Below are 15,363 nucleotides of genomic sequence, written 5' to 3'. Positions count from 1 at the left end.
AGAACTGTCTTGGTAGCTAGTGTGGTCTACATCTTATCATGAGGTATTCTAAGGCGAGCAATAACTTGAGACTTCTTTTATATTAGACATCGCACACCAGCTGTTATTGACAAATAGACACACACCCCGCCCTCGTCTTAGCTGCTCTGTCCTGCAAATGCACGGAAAACCCAGCCAGCTCTATATTATCCGTGTCAGATAATCTTATCCCTTGACAGGGATTTGGGCCTGGTCTCCGAATTGCATTATATCCTTCGCGACGGACTCTTTGTCCAGTTTGAGGTGAGTAATCGCTGTTCTGATGTCCAGAAGCTGTTTTCGGTCATAAGAGACGGTAGCAACAACTTTGTGTACATAATAAGTTACAAACAATGCGAAAGAAGAAAAATGGTACAGTTGGTTAGGAGCCCGTAAAACTGCAGCCATCCCCTCCGGCGCCATTATCATGCACTTCTGATTCATTGAAATAGAAGTCCTCATCCCAAACAAGGTTAGTAATCGCTGTTTTGATGTCCAGAAGCTCTTTTTGGTCATATGAAACAATGTCCGAAACATTATGTACAAAAAAAGTTAGGAACGTAACAGTGGCCATCCCTCCTGGGGCCATTCTCGAATCCAACCCACTGCCCTTCTGACTCGCAGTCCTCCTACCTTTACGGTCTACTCTTCACTGTCCTATCTGGTCAATAAAACAAAACTAAAAATACATTGTTGTGTAGAGTTGAAGACTTGTGTTTTGCTAATTGACCTTACAAAGATTCATATCTTCAATTTAACTTGCTTGGATCATAACAACTCTGGCTCTGTTTGTTTGAACTAACATTTTGTTAAGGAGCGAAAATTGACTCATACTCCAAGACTTGAGACTTGACTGGACTGTTGCCTTTTTCCTCCCAGAACAAGATCAACCACTCGGTCATCAAGGACCTGCTGGACCCTATCAAGGAGCTGTTTGAGGACGTACGGAGGAAAGCTCTGATGAGAATGGAGTACGAGGGTCTGCACAAGAGCGAGGCCATCACCACGCCCGGTGCCCGCTTCCACAATGATCCGGCCGGCTTCGCAATGAACCGATACGCCTACTACGTCTGCTACAAGTGCAAGAAGGTAGGCAGAATTCGGTTTCATAATAGAATGGATCTTTCCCTTAAAGGGCTAGTTCACTTTTTTAAGTTCAAATTATTTATATATTTAGTGTTGTCAATTTGGGAAAAATAACCTTAAACTTCAAAATAAGTAATAATATCTTTATCCCCTAGTGTCTGTCTGCGCCCCCCGCGGTAATCTAGTTAGCATAATAAAAACATCCCCATTGGTTTAAAAATAATAATAATAATAATAATACATTTGCATGGGCAATGGCAGCCATCTGCGGTCCTCATCCAGCTCAGTGTACCTCGACTGTGAAAAATTGGCAAAGATTGTGTTGATTATCCCTGTTTCCAGTGTGTCCGCCAAGATGGGATTCCAAAACAGATTAAAGACTGCCTTCTTGAGGACAAAGTAACAAAGCTGCTCCAAGGGCCAACAGCAGCGGCTCACTTTGAAAAAGCCAAGGTCCGCCACAAACTCAAGTAAATTAGAGGCATAATTATTATGTTCATCAGGTCCAGTCCTAGCAGTTCTGCTGCCGCCCTGGGCAAGATCAACATATGCAGCCCCTATGTCATGTATAGTTTAAATATTTGGAATGGATTGATAGACTAGAGTAAAGTAATGATGTATATCATATTATTCAGTAGCACTTGGAAATGAAACCATCGTTGCCAACTATTCACAACTATAACCTTAACCTAATTCTTCTAACCTGCTACGAAAAGTCAAATCTGACGTTAATTTGACATAAGCTTGGATCCCTTTTAGCCATGACCGGCCAGCCCTTGTGTTCATAGACAGCCATATTTTGTTATTTATTAGGACTAATTAGAATGTTCATGCCTAGGTTAAATTAAATTAGAGAGGCCTAGATTTGTATTTGAAAACAGCTGTGTTTTATTTATTTATTAAAATGTTCATACAATAGGACATGTTGTTCGCAAAATTATATGATACAAATATTATATTTTTAAGTTTTATACTGTGTAGGTCAAATCAAATTTATTTATATAGCCCTTCGTACATCAACTGGTATCTCAAAGTACTGTACAGAAACAAGGTGACTTGTTCTAAATGATAAATGTTTTTTTCGTTGTTTTTTTTTTCATATTAATTTATGATTTATAGCAGGGATGAAGAGGCGCAATGTTTTGTTTTTCAATAAAACACTCATTTCTATTCTGTTAAGATGAATAACAAAGTAAATGTGAGCACTGTGGGTCAAATCAATGTTTATTTGTCACGTGCTCCGAATACAACAGGTGTAGGTAGACCTTACTGTGAAATGCTTACTTACAGGCTCTAACCAATATTGCAAAAAATGTATTAGGTGAACAATAGGTAAGTAAAGAAATAAAAGAACAGTAAAAAGACAGGCTCTATACAGTAGCGAGGCTACATACAGACACCGGTTAGTCACGCTGATTGAGGTAGTATGTAGATATGGTTAAGGTGACTATGCATATATGATGAACAGAGAGTAGCAGTAGCGTAAAAGAGGGGGTGGTGGATGGCAGGACACAATGCAGATAGCCCGGTTAGCTAATGTGCGGGAGCACTGGTTAGTCGGGCCAATTGAGGCAGTATGTACATGTAGATATGGTTAAAGTGACTATGCATATATGATAAACAGTGTAGCTGCAGCGTAAAAAGAGGGATTTGGTTGGGGGGTGGCACACAATGCAAATAGTCCGGGTAGCCATTTTTTTGGGGGTGGACGCCCTAATGCTTTAACTACCCAATGCATATGGATGTCCAGTAAATTTCTCAAATGTCCGGTAGATTCAAATCTTGTCGGTCGCATTGTCCGCTGCCAAATTTTCCTAACTGAAACCCTGATGTGGAAGTTATTTTAGTACCATCCAAAAAGGGGGTTAATTATGGGTAATACTTTTTTTTTTTTTTTAAGTAATTTCCAAATCTTTCTTATATATCTCAGATGTAGGACAGACACTTTTAAAACAAAATGTATTTTGATGTATTTTTGGACAATCTGTTTTTCCATGTATGAGTATTTTCTGAATCATATATCACTAGGCTTTGGGATAGTTAAAAGGCCAGTGCCGGAGGACCTGAGGGACCTACTGGGTACATAACTCAAAAGCATACAGTAAATTCAAAAAGTACCAGACCCCTAGACTTTTCCACATTTTTGTTATGTTACAACCTTATTGTAAAATGGATTTTTCTCATCAATCTACACATAGTATCCCATAACGAAAAACCAAACGTTAGCAAATGTATAAAAAATAAAGATACCTTGTTGACATAAGTATTCAGACAAAGCAACAACAAAAAAAATGTTTTTGTTTGTCATTATGGAGTATTGTGTGTAGATTGAATACTTTCCGAACGCACTGTATTTTTTCTATACGCTAATAGCAGGCCAAATTCAGTGTTTCAGCAAGTATTTTTTTAAATATATTTTGGGAATACCTAAAGGGGTCCTAAAATTCCATATCAAATTGCCAAATGATCCTTCGTCTGACCATCTTAAAACAATTGCATATGTTAGTTTAGGCATAGACTCTTAAGGATTAACTTGTGAGAATACAGTAGCAGCAGGCATATATTTCCCCTACATGGAATATATTTCGCAGAGGTCCTTCAGTCAGTTTCGCTTGTCTCTTAACTACTTTTAACTGACCCATTCCCTTCCTCTGTTGCAGGCGTACTTTGGGGGAGAGGCGCGCTGTGAACTTTTAACTGACCCATTCCCTTCCTCTGTTGCAGGCGTACTTTGGGGGAGAGGCGCGCTGTGACGCGGAGGCAGGACAGGGAGACGACTACGACCCCAGCGAGCTGATATGTGGAGCATGCTCAGACGTGTCCAGGGCACAGGTGGGTGGAGGAAAAGGTCCAGCGAAGGCCTTAGGCCCTAAGGCTTAGGGCATTGACTCCATTGGGCTGTGTAACCAATACATTGCTGAATACTTGGTAGTATCCAAGTTTGTATAGTGGGACACATCTTGACACTTTAACTCCTGACACTATCACTTAAAATTAAGACATTCTTTTTCAAATAATACGATTTATTGTCCATTTCAATATAAATTAATTTTGTAACCTCAGCAATACATTTTAAATACTAAATACACAAAATCAATACATTTTTATACAATACAATTGACACACTATACATCCATGTTCTGTCTGCAGATGTGTTCCAAGCACGGGACAGACTTTCTGGAGTACAAATGCCGTTACTGCTGCTCGGTGGCTGTTTTCTTCTGCTTCGGCACCACTCACTTCTGTAACGCCTGCCATGATGACTTCCAGAAGATGACCAGTGTGCCCAAGGAGGAGCTGCCTCACTGTCCTGCAGGTACTGACTTACCGTGCAAAATGCATCATCATAACATACGTTTTTGCTCTGTAAGGAAAGTGCTCCATCTTAACTTGACTGCTGATATGCATACTTCTTCGGGATTGTATTTAAAAGTAAACAAAATTAACTAAATACTGAAAGATTGCTTGTGAGTGTAGTATTCCTTTAAGCCCTTAGCTCCTTTAAGGAGCATATCAAGCCGTTGTCAAATGTCCTCCATTTCACTCGGTACGGGGCAAGTTTTAGTTGTTGCCACAGTTGAAGCACCAGGTATGCAACCAGACAACCGGACCAATACCCTATTTATCTATTCGGTTATATACTTACCCGTTATTTATAACCAGGAACGTTGATTTAGCGCCTATTTACGATAGTATCTTCTGGCCGGGGAGCTTTGTTAAGAACCTCAACACTTGCTCTAAACGTTAACATGCATCGCTCTAAACGTTAACATGCATCGCTTGCGGTACGGTTTTGGAAACATAAGGAACGTATCTTTCGTATCAGTGAGAATGAATTTAAAAACAAAAGGTTAAGAGGCGACTACCAGTGCTAATTAGCTATCTGTGTCCGAACACCTGTGTGTAAACGGTCCCCACACCTAATGCGTGTTGTCACTGAAAAATACTGTCTGCTGCAACTTTGTTAATACCACTTAAAACCAGGCAAGATGGCGTCCTGAACACAACGGTGCAAAATCACCTCAAGATAAATACGTAATATTCAATATCAGTAAGTTAGACCAAATTTTAGCACTTCCTTCCAGACTCACATTAAGCATCTCCAATCCAAAATGAAATCTAGAATCAGCTTCCTATTTCACAACACAACATCCTTCATTCATCCTTGACTTCGGTGATGTCATTTACAAAATAGCCTCCAACACTCTACTCAGCAAATTGGATGCAGTCTATCACAGTGCCATCCGTTTTGACACCAAAGCCCCATATACTTCCCACCACTGCGACCTGTATGCTCTCGTTGGTTTGCCCTCGCTTCATATTTGTCGCCAAGCCCACTGGCTCCAGGTCATCTGTAAGTATTTGCTAGGTAAAGCCCCACCTTATCTCAGCTCACTGGTCACCATAGCAGCACACACCCGTAGCATGCGCTCCTGCAGGTATATTTCACTGGTCACCCCCAAAGCCAACTCCTCCTTTGGCCACCTTTCCTTCCAGTTCTCTGCTGCCCATTACTGGAACTAATTGCAAAAATCACTAAAGCTGGAGTGTTATATCTCCCTCGCTAACTCTAAGCACCAGCTATCAGAACAGCTTACAGATCATTGCACCTGTACACAGCCCAACCAACCAACTACCTACCTCATCCCCATATTGTTATTTATTTTTTTGCTCCTTTGCACCCCAGTATCTCTACTTGCACATTGATCTTCTGCACATCTATCACTCGTGTTTAATTGCTAAATTGTAATTATTTTGCCACTATGGCCTATTTATTGGCTTACCTCCCTAATCTTACTACATTTGCACACACTGTATATTGGCTTTTCTATTGTGTTATTGACTGTACATTTGTTTATCCCATGTGTAACTGTGTTTGTGTCGCACTGCTTGCTTTATCTTGGCCAGGTCGCAGTTGTAAATGAGAACTTGTTCTCAACTGGCCTACCTGGTTAAATAAAGGTGAAAAAATATATATACATATATATACTCGGGGTTAATTACATTCAATCTGAATAATAACACAAAACAAATCATAAGGATAGAGAAATGTATTGACAAATATAACGAAAACAAGCAACACTCAAACATGACGGAGAATAAACGTGGAGAATCAATATCGAAAAAGAAACGCGACTCTAACGCGGATACAAACAATTTATGCTTTTCACCACTGGGACTGGGAAGTGATCTGTTAAAGTCGATAAATGACAAGCTGGGCATACTTGAATTAGACAGTAAGGATATAAAGGATTTGAAGATGAGCCTTGAAATGAGTGACGAAAGAGCTCCGATAATAGAGAAAGAAACTAAGCTAAAAGGGGACAGTCAGTAAGATAGAAATGGATGTTAATGAACTTAAAAATAACATAATTCTGAGAGAAGCCTTACTAGACATAGACTAGATCTATGAGAGAAAATCTGGTACTTACTGGTATCCGAGAGAGAGGAGAAGTTCCCGAAAACGTAGTGAAGGAATTCTTTCTTACAGTGCTTCAAACCCCACCCGATGCTGTCGATTAAATCCAACTCAAACATATACACTGTTTTGGACAGAGGACAGAGATATGAGCGTCCAATTGTCCAAAAACACAGCAAATAGAAGACACAGAAGGCACAGTATGTGTATATGTGTGGATGTATTGTGGTGGTGTGGTGTGTTTTTTGGTGTTTGGATAAGTGTGGCGTTGAGTGAGAAAGGAAATGGTTGCATATCCCAGAACCAATGTATGTCTGTGAGCAAGGGTTGGGAGAGAGCTTTGCATTTTGTGCAGATGAGGGATATACATTTTTAAATAAATTATACATCTAATGTATTTATTTATTGTCTTGTCATAATGGAACAGTCCACAACCCTTTACCCTAGACACCCACCTGAATGACCCATACACTGAAGAGAAGACCATATCTGTTTTATGGGCCTGCTGTAAGCTGCCTGTATGCAGCCGAAACAGAAAGATAAATGCAGTCAGAGACCTACTAGAGCAGTACCGCCCCTCAATTTTCTGAGCCTGCCTGGCAGGGTTGGTCCGACAAAGCAAGGGCCCCCTGATGGGTGAGCATAATATACAAGGAAATTCTCAAAGCTGCTAATGAGAACATTGACGACCTTGTACCTAGCCGGTGTAGATTCCGATAGGGTATCCCCACCCAGGTTGTGGCAGTGCTGGCAACACAGGCTGTCATAACCCATGGGGAGGGGGGTCACACTCGGACAATCAGAGATGTGACATACTATTGTGGCCCTTGTGGCACAAAATCAAAGGTCTGACTGCACAGAGATGCTTGGGGAAATGGTCACAACTTGGGACCAGCGTGTGTGTGTTTCAGGGGAACGGGTTGGATCTGATCTCCATCACCTATGACTTGACGATGGTTAATCAAATCTCACATTTTTGCCAGCTGTAACTATATGCATTCATAGATCAGGTCCTTTCTTGAGTTGGGCTCTGGGATATAACAACTGTTGAGCATCTGAGTTTATGGTTGAGTGTGTGAGTAAGTGTGTGTGTTTTTCCACATCTGTTGCAAGAGACAATATAGGAGGAATCACAATAAAATAATTGCTTGACAAAAATGTAATGTAATGCAAAGGCAATCCTGGTAAAAGGTAGCAATCCTTTGCACAAACCGCCGACATTATTATGCATATTAATTGTAAATACGTAGGATATTTGAATATATATATATATATACATATATTTTATAGCAATATATAAAACAAACAAATTGAGGTGAAAGCATTGGAAATCATTTTAGCGGTTGATCTGTTCTGTGGGTGGCACTGTGTGCTCTTTTCAAAGGATGGGTCCTGGCCTTTCGGGTGGCTAGGGATCTGGGGGTCTGGGGGTGGTTTCCCGGTCACTGGGATGACAGCCCAACTTGGGAGGGGCTTTGACGGGTGGAGTAGTGGAGAACAATTGGAGGCTTACTTAGTAGCAATGCAGATATCATGGTACAGCTATATGGGCACTCAATCACTATGGATTTTTTTATGGTAAATTTACAAACATATATTATGATGAATAGATATGAAACTTGTATCTCATTATGGTAAATGGTGCAAAGTATAGCCAGTTATAATTGTAATGGCATAGCAGATAATAAGACAATATTTACCTTGCTCAAAGAGAAGGAATATAATATCTACAGGAAACTCATTCAACAATTTTAGATGAAGGTGAGTGGAAAATAGACTGGGGGGGTGAAATATACTTCATTCATGGGCAAAGAAACTCAAAAGGCTTGATTATATTAATTAACAGTCATTTTGATGCGAATGTGCAAATTGTCCAAACAGATACGTAAGGTAAATGGATGGTTTTAAATATGTTATTGGACCATAAACAGATATGGCTCAATAACCTTTACGGACCAAATAATGATGATCCACGCTTCTTTGAAAATATATATATGTCACGAGAATTTTCAATCCCAATGATAACTGACACTCAATAGCTCTGACCAATCCCCGAGATCTGTAAGACCATGGGTTTAATAATAATTAGTCAGACTCAGCTTATGCAAAAGGATAGTACAGTTTATTCACAAGAATGTTCTAAAGTCCATTATACAAAGACATCCATTTTATAGCTGCGCACATACTTCCACACAAACACTAGATATCCTACGCAATTCAGTACTTATCTCTAAAACCAAAGTAATTTAGGTCAATGGAGTCCATACTAACAAAGGAAATAGGTCTAACAGAACAGATGTATAGCAGTAAAAACTGTACCATAGAGGCACAGAATAATTCAGTGGAAAAACAAAAAGAAAGGAGTGAGCTAAGCATATGTTTTTGTTTCTATCTCCTCCAGCTCCTCTAACCAAAGCTAATTGTACATATTTTTTTCTATGAATAATGTAAAATTAACAGCCATACAGAAGACTCAAGTGAAGGTGAATTTGCAGAAGAAGAACATCTTGATGCAATTAAAGCCTTTATGTCCGGGAAAACTCCAGGCAAGATGGTATACCAGTTGAGGTATACCAAACTATGTTTGATATACTCAAGAGGGCCGTTATTAGCATGTTTTAACGACTCCTATGTAAATAGTAGATTATCGGACACTCAACAAGGTCTGATTTCATTATTACTGAAACAGGATACAAGTGGTAAATATAAAGGTACAGTCCGTTTTTTTTATGGAGGCCCCTTACACTTCAGTGTTGTGATGCTAAAATTCTAGCAAAATGTATAGTGCATATAATTAAAAAGCTATTATCCGACATTATTAATTCTAATCAGAAAAGGTTTTTTACATGGACTATACGTTGGAGATAATATAAGGCTAGTACTGGAAACAATAGAACATATTTAAAAAATCTGGAATCCAGGCCTGCTATTCATAGCGGACTTTGAAAAGACTTTTGATAAAGTACAACTGGAATTTATATATAAATGCCTGGAACATTTAAATTTTGGAGAATATCTTCTAAAATGGGTTAAAATGATGTATAGTAACCCTAGGTGTAACATTGTAAATAATGGCTACTTCTCAAAAAGTGTTAAACTCTCATGAGTAGTAAAACAAGGTTGTCCACTATCGGCATATCTATTTATTATGGCCATTGGAATGTTAGATATTAAAATCAGATCCAACAATAATATCATGGGATTATACAGGGCTTAAAAACAAATGTGTCATTGCTGATGATTCATGTTCATGTTCATATTTTAAATCCACAACACGGATCCCTCCATAGCCTCTTAGATGATCTTGATCATTTTTCTAACCTCTGGATTACAACCAAATTATCATAAGTGTACTATATTAGTTATTGGATCACTGAAAAATACTACTTTTACTTTACCATGTAGTTTACCAATATAATGGTCTGATGGTGATCAAATCAAATTTGTTTATAAAGCCCTTCTTACATCAGCTGATATCTCAAAGTGCTGTACAGAAACCCAGCCTAAAACCCCAAACAGCAAGCAATGCATGTGTAGAAGCACGGTGGCTAGGAAAAACTCCCTAGAAAGGCCAGAACCTAGGAAGAAACCTAGAGAGGAACCAGGCTATGAGGGGTGGCCAGTCCTCTTCTAGCTGTGTCGGGTGGAGATTATAACAGAACATGACCAATATGTTCAAATGTTCATAGATGACCAGCAGGGTCAAATAATAATAATCACAGTGGTTGTAGAGGTGCAACAGGTCTGCACCTCAGGAGTAAATGTCAGTTGGCTTTTCATAGCCCATCATTCAGAGTATCTCTACCGCTCCTGCTGTCTCTAGAGAGTTGAAAACAGCAGGTCTGGGACAGGTAGCTCGTCCGGTGAACAGGTCAGGGTTCCATAGCCGCAGGCAGAACAGTTGAAACTGGAGCAGCAGCACGGCCAGGTGGACTGGGGACAGCAAGGAGTTATCAGGCCAGGTAGTGGTGATGTGGATATACTCGGTAACATATCCTGAAATAAATAAATGATCTTACTCCAATACATTTGAATAAAAAATTAGCAAAAATAGATAAGATCTTGCTACCGTGGAAAGGTAAATACCTTTCTATTTGTGGAAAATCACCCTAATTAACTCTTTAGTCATGTCACAGTTTACTTATTTGCTTATGGTCTTGCCTACATCTAGCGAACCGTTTTTTTTATTATATGAGAAAAAAATATTACATTTTATTTAGAACGGCAAGCCAGACTAAATTAAACGGGCCTATTGACATAATGAATATGAATTTTATAAAATATTAAAGCAGTAGACCTCTCACTAAAGGCTTCAGTCGTACAAAAGTTACACTTAAATCCGAACCTATGTTCAAAAAAGGCCTTTTTCCATTTATTCAGATTACAACCTCACACTTTCAGTTATTTGAAAAGGAAATAATCTCCCAAATATTGCTATTTTTAAAACAAGGCATAGAAAGTTGGTTGCAATTTCAATTTAATCCACCAGAAAAGACCGAACAAATAATACAACAAATATTGTGGTTAAACTCAAATATACTAATTGATAAATAGATTTTTTTTATTTAACCTTTATTTAACTAGGCAAGTCAGTTAAGGACAAATTGTTATTTACAATGACGACCTAGGAACAGTGGGTTAACTGCCTTTTTCAGAGGCAGAACGATAGATTTTCACCTTGTCAGCTCGGAGATTTGATCTAGCAACCTTTCGGTTACTGGCCCAACGCGCTAACCACTAGACTACCTGCCGTCGAAGATTAAGTGTAATCTTCGTAAATGATATCATAAATACGACTAGTAGAGTTATGTCATTCATACATGCAGCTAACTAAAACATATGGAAATGTCTGCTCTTCCCAAAATTACAACCAACTAATTGCGGCATTACCACAAAAATGGAAGAGGAAAGTGGAAGAGGGAAAAAGTAAGGAACTTGTCTGTTGGCCCTGCATTAAATGCCATAGTTGGTTAAACAAAATTAAATTGTGATAAGTAAAAAAGTATACCAGTTTCATTTAAGGACCAAAAAATGGACAGCCTTGCCATATAGATTGCAAAATAGTTGGGAAGAGATTTTTGACATACCGATTCCATGGCACATGGTTTATGAATTGATACGCAAATGACGCCAGATTCAAAATAATTTTTCAAGTAAATTATTATACAGAATTCTTAAAACCAACAGAATGACTAAGCTGGAATCAAATGTTTTCCGTCAGATAAAGTATTTCAAGCCAAATTCCTCATTGTTCCCCTTCCATCCCCAGGTCCCAAAGGCAAGCAGTTGGAGGGGACGGAGTGCCCCTTACACGTGGTTCACCCTCCCACCGGCGAGGAGTTTGCCCTGGGCTGTGGAGTGTGCAGGAATGCCCATACCTTCTAAAATCACCCAGTTCTGAAAACCCAGAGACCTGTACCGAACACTCGTTCTTCTTCTGTGACTGCAGGCTGTTGGCTGCAGCCGGGGCCCAGCCTGTCAAGTATTTCCTCGTGTTGGCTCTCGTTGTCAGGTGGCCATGGACACTGTTTCAGGTATTTCTAACGTACCCAAGAGTCCCAAGTTGTGCTCTTCGACATACCAATCAAAGTCTTCAAGGCTTTACTACAAAAAAGAGCTCTCTGTGGATTCCAGAGGAAACTCCCATGTAAAAAAAAATATTATTAGTATTATTATTTTTTTTAACTTGTGACATGTTTGCATGCGGCCGTTGTAACCCCTCGGCTTCCATAGACGTTGCACACCTCCCCGATCACTGAAGTGTAAAAAAGTATTTAAAAATTGTATATGAAATACATTTTGCTTAGGCAACTGTGGATGGACTTGGATATATAAAAGGAAAAAAAATGTGACAGGCCTTATTTCCAGCTTCCTAACTATGAATTCTAAATATTGTTGTATGTAAACATACTTTTTTCCCGTAATCCTGTACAGTATTCTCTCCACTGTCGAGTGCATCAGGGGACAACAACAAAAAAAGAGGAGAATTCTGATGAGGGGGTGAAAAAGTGTACGATTTATCTAATCTTGTATATAATGATAGTATCCAAAATAGCTGTATTCCGAAGTTGCTACTCTACACTTCAGTTTCGTTTGATATTCTGGGTTATGTTTTGAGCCAGAACTTTTAATGAAGTGCAATACTGAGTGTGCCTCCTATCTTGCAGCAGTTTAACCTATGGAATGTATGTCAATAAAAGCCACTGTACTTTTTTATACAGTGATAAACACAGTCGTGTATTACCCCAATTCAAAATGTCAGATCACTTATGTTCTCTGAAAATGCAGCGGATCCCAGCGTCTTCAGTGTATGAAGGTTGATTGATGTGAACCCTTTTTTTAGTTCCTCAATTAGACAAATAACGTGGTGGTACAAACTTTTTTTCTGTCATTTTTTTTAAACAACTGAGAAGGTTGTATAGGCTACCATTGTATTGTAAAGGAGTGCTAACTGAACGTGTTGGGGGCCATTCTTCTTCACCAAATATAAAAAATAATTGTGATTCTGTAATGCTTCTCCATCATTAGGAGGCAGGCGGGACATGGGTATGGGGGTTTGAGAGAAAAAACAAACAGCTGCTGTTATAAAAGCTTAATACTTGTGATTCTGTATCTGTGATGGATGGAGTTGAATGGTAATAAACCAGGTTCTCTGTTTCGCAAGGTACATTCAAGCGGACTCCTGTGTGTTTATTTCACCGGGTTATAGTTTTACCACAACAATTCAAGTCATTTCATACAGTATACTGCTGAGACAGTCATCACCACATGTATTTGGAAAGTGATGCTAGCTAATGTTTTTAATTTGGCTCTGGTTTGTTTTGCCCAATAGTAACTAAATGGTGAATGATGACTGGAGTAATTTTGTTTCGAAGTGAGTAGATAACATGTTTCTGAACACTAACGCTACTAAATAAATCCTGATAATGCCATGATTAAGAAAAATCATGAATTAATCATGAATAATGATGAGTGAAGGTTACAGAGGCTACAACAAAACATGCTAATCTCTCCTTATTACCAGTAACAGGGGATCTTAGCTTTTGGGGGGATCTTTGTCTCTAACTTTATTTTTCATCGTTATTCACAATTTATTCTCAAATCCATCATCTAATCTTACAATAAATGTGACTCCAAAATGACAAGACATTATTCCCCATTCAGTTCCTATTGGGCAAAAATATAGGTTGACTGTGCCTAATATGAAACAAATATCAAATCCAAAATTCTGGAATATAGACAAATTATATATTTTTTGCTTCACTGTCCAAATACATCTGGCGTTGACTGTAATGTAGAGAATATGAATTGCCAGTTATTATTACTATTACTGCTGCACAGTTTTACACAGAAAACGGCAGTACATCGGACATTCAATGCCAAAGGACTTTTGTGCATTTCATGAAATTGTAATCTGTCTCTCAATTTTTGTCATACTTTGGGCAGATTATTATTTCTTAATTGGGCAGGAGTTTACCAGAACTGAGTACAGGCTCCTTACATTTTCTACTGCTTGAGTTCCTGCACCTCTCATAAAATATTTGCTCAAAAGTATTGTACAGTTCCTGCATGTAAATATAAACAGTACCGCCACCCAAAATGAGTACCGGCACCTATTTTAGTCAAGCACTGCATATGCCATACTGCTATGCAGTAAAGCAGACTTCACTGTGTTTGAGATATGCTCTGCATTATGCTATGTTTTCTCCTAAGTAGGTATTCTAAAAATGATTTTGAAAATATTCAACACAGGAGCCAGCCATTTCATACAGTACCACCACAAATAGAACAATGAGACAAATATTTCACTGGATGTATGAATGTGAAGCATCGGGTTAGCATTTCCACTCACTGCCAAATATGGTGGTGAGAGGACAACCATGTGGCTGAAGAGATACATTTTGGCCAACATTCTGCAAATTTTCTCATGGATTAAACGTTTCCTCTCAATACAATTTTCAGTTTCCAAAACTAAAATATGTTACGAACAAAGTAGAGTATGTGTTGTACCCTTTGCCAAAGTTTTTTTAAATGGTGTTTAGAACGAGTGCAAGAGCTAATTGAGTTATTGCACACCCGCACTTCAAAGTAAGCATTCCTAATGCAAATAATGCTAGCTCGTGCTTGGCTCTGTCCACGTCCTTGCTTGTTCTGCCCACTGTTAGTAATTTGTTCCCATTGGAAATGACAGGCTGTGGTCTGTCTATCTTGGGTTAGTTATAAAAAATATTTGGTATCACCCACAATACACCGCTTCTGTCACAACCTATCGCCATTTCAGGGATGGAGGGTGGGAGCAAGCTGAATCTCCCGCGATGGAATTAAGGTCACTGGAAATATAGCAATTCACACAAACATACTGTATCTTCAAGAAAACTGTAAATGTTGCTCAATCTTAAACTGATGGCACCGAGTTGGTTCCCGATAAGTGTTATTTGGCTCGGGCGAATAAGTTTTTCATTATGGGGTTGAAGTTTTCAGTAATTAGATTTTTCACTGCGAACAGCTAACCGTTAGCTATCCAGCCAAGTGTAAACATAGGTAAGGAAGGGGATGGGTATGCTAACACCTAGCTAACGTTAGCTTTCCTTCCACCACCATTCAATGTTTGTCAAGATTAGTATCTTTTTATTCACTTAAGTAGATAACTAAACGTTAAATTCTAAATATGTCATCTACCAAATCATTTGACTAGGAAATATTACGTGTTGACAGTTACTAGCTAGTTAGCTAATGTTATCTACATTAACATTGCCACAGCCATACAATTAGGAATTACAATACTAGAAAGGATATGAACCTTCTTATGATGTCATAAAGGTCAGCCAGTGCTGTGATAA

The 15,363-nt window shown here is 38.8% G+C and overlaps 1 protein-coding gene across 1 annotated transcript in view; it reads left to right on the top strand.

The window, feature by feature from the left end:
* The window catches only part of LOC115107163 (E3 ubiquitin-protein ligase MYCBP2), a 310,312-nt gene extending 297,115 nt beyond the window's left edge, over positions 1–13,197 (top strand). The window contains 4 exon segments of the mRNA XM_029630721.2: positions 898–1,107; positions 3,829–3,936; positions 4,255–4,420; positions 11,793–13,197. Coding sequence (XP_029486581.2) covers positions 898–1,107; positions 3,829–3,936; positions 4,255–4,420; positions 11,793–11,908 — 600 coding nt within the window. The 3' untranslated portion in view covers positions 11,909–13,197.
* The last annotated feature ends 2,166 nt before the right edge of the window (positions 13,198–15,363 follow it).

Source organism: Oncorhynchus nerka, linkage group LG3, assembly GCF_034236695.1.
Source record: "Oncorhynchus nerka isolate Pitt River linkage group LG3, Oner_Uvic_2.0, whole genome shotgun sequence".
Taxonomy (NCBI): Eukaryota; Metazoa; Chordata; class Actinopteri; order Salmoniformes; family Salmonidae; genus Oncorhynchus; species Oncorhynchus nerka.
The sequence above is the reverse complement of the archived record's forward strand: the minus strand, read 5'-3'. Positions and strand labels throughout refer to the sequence as shown.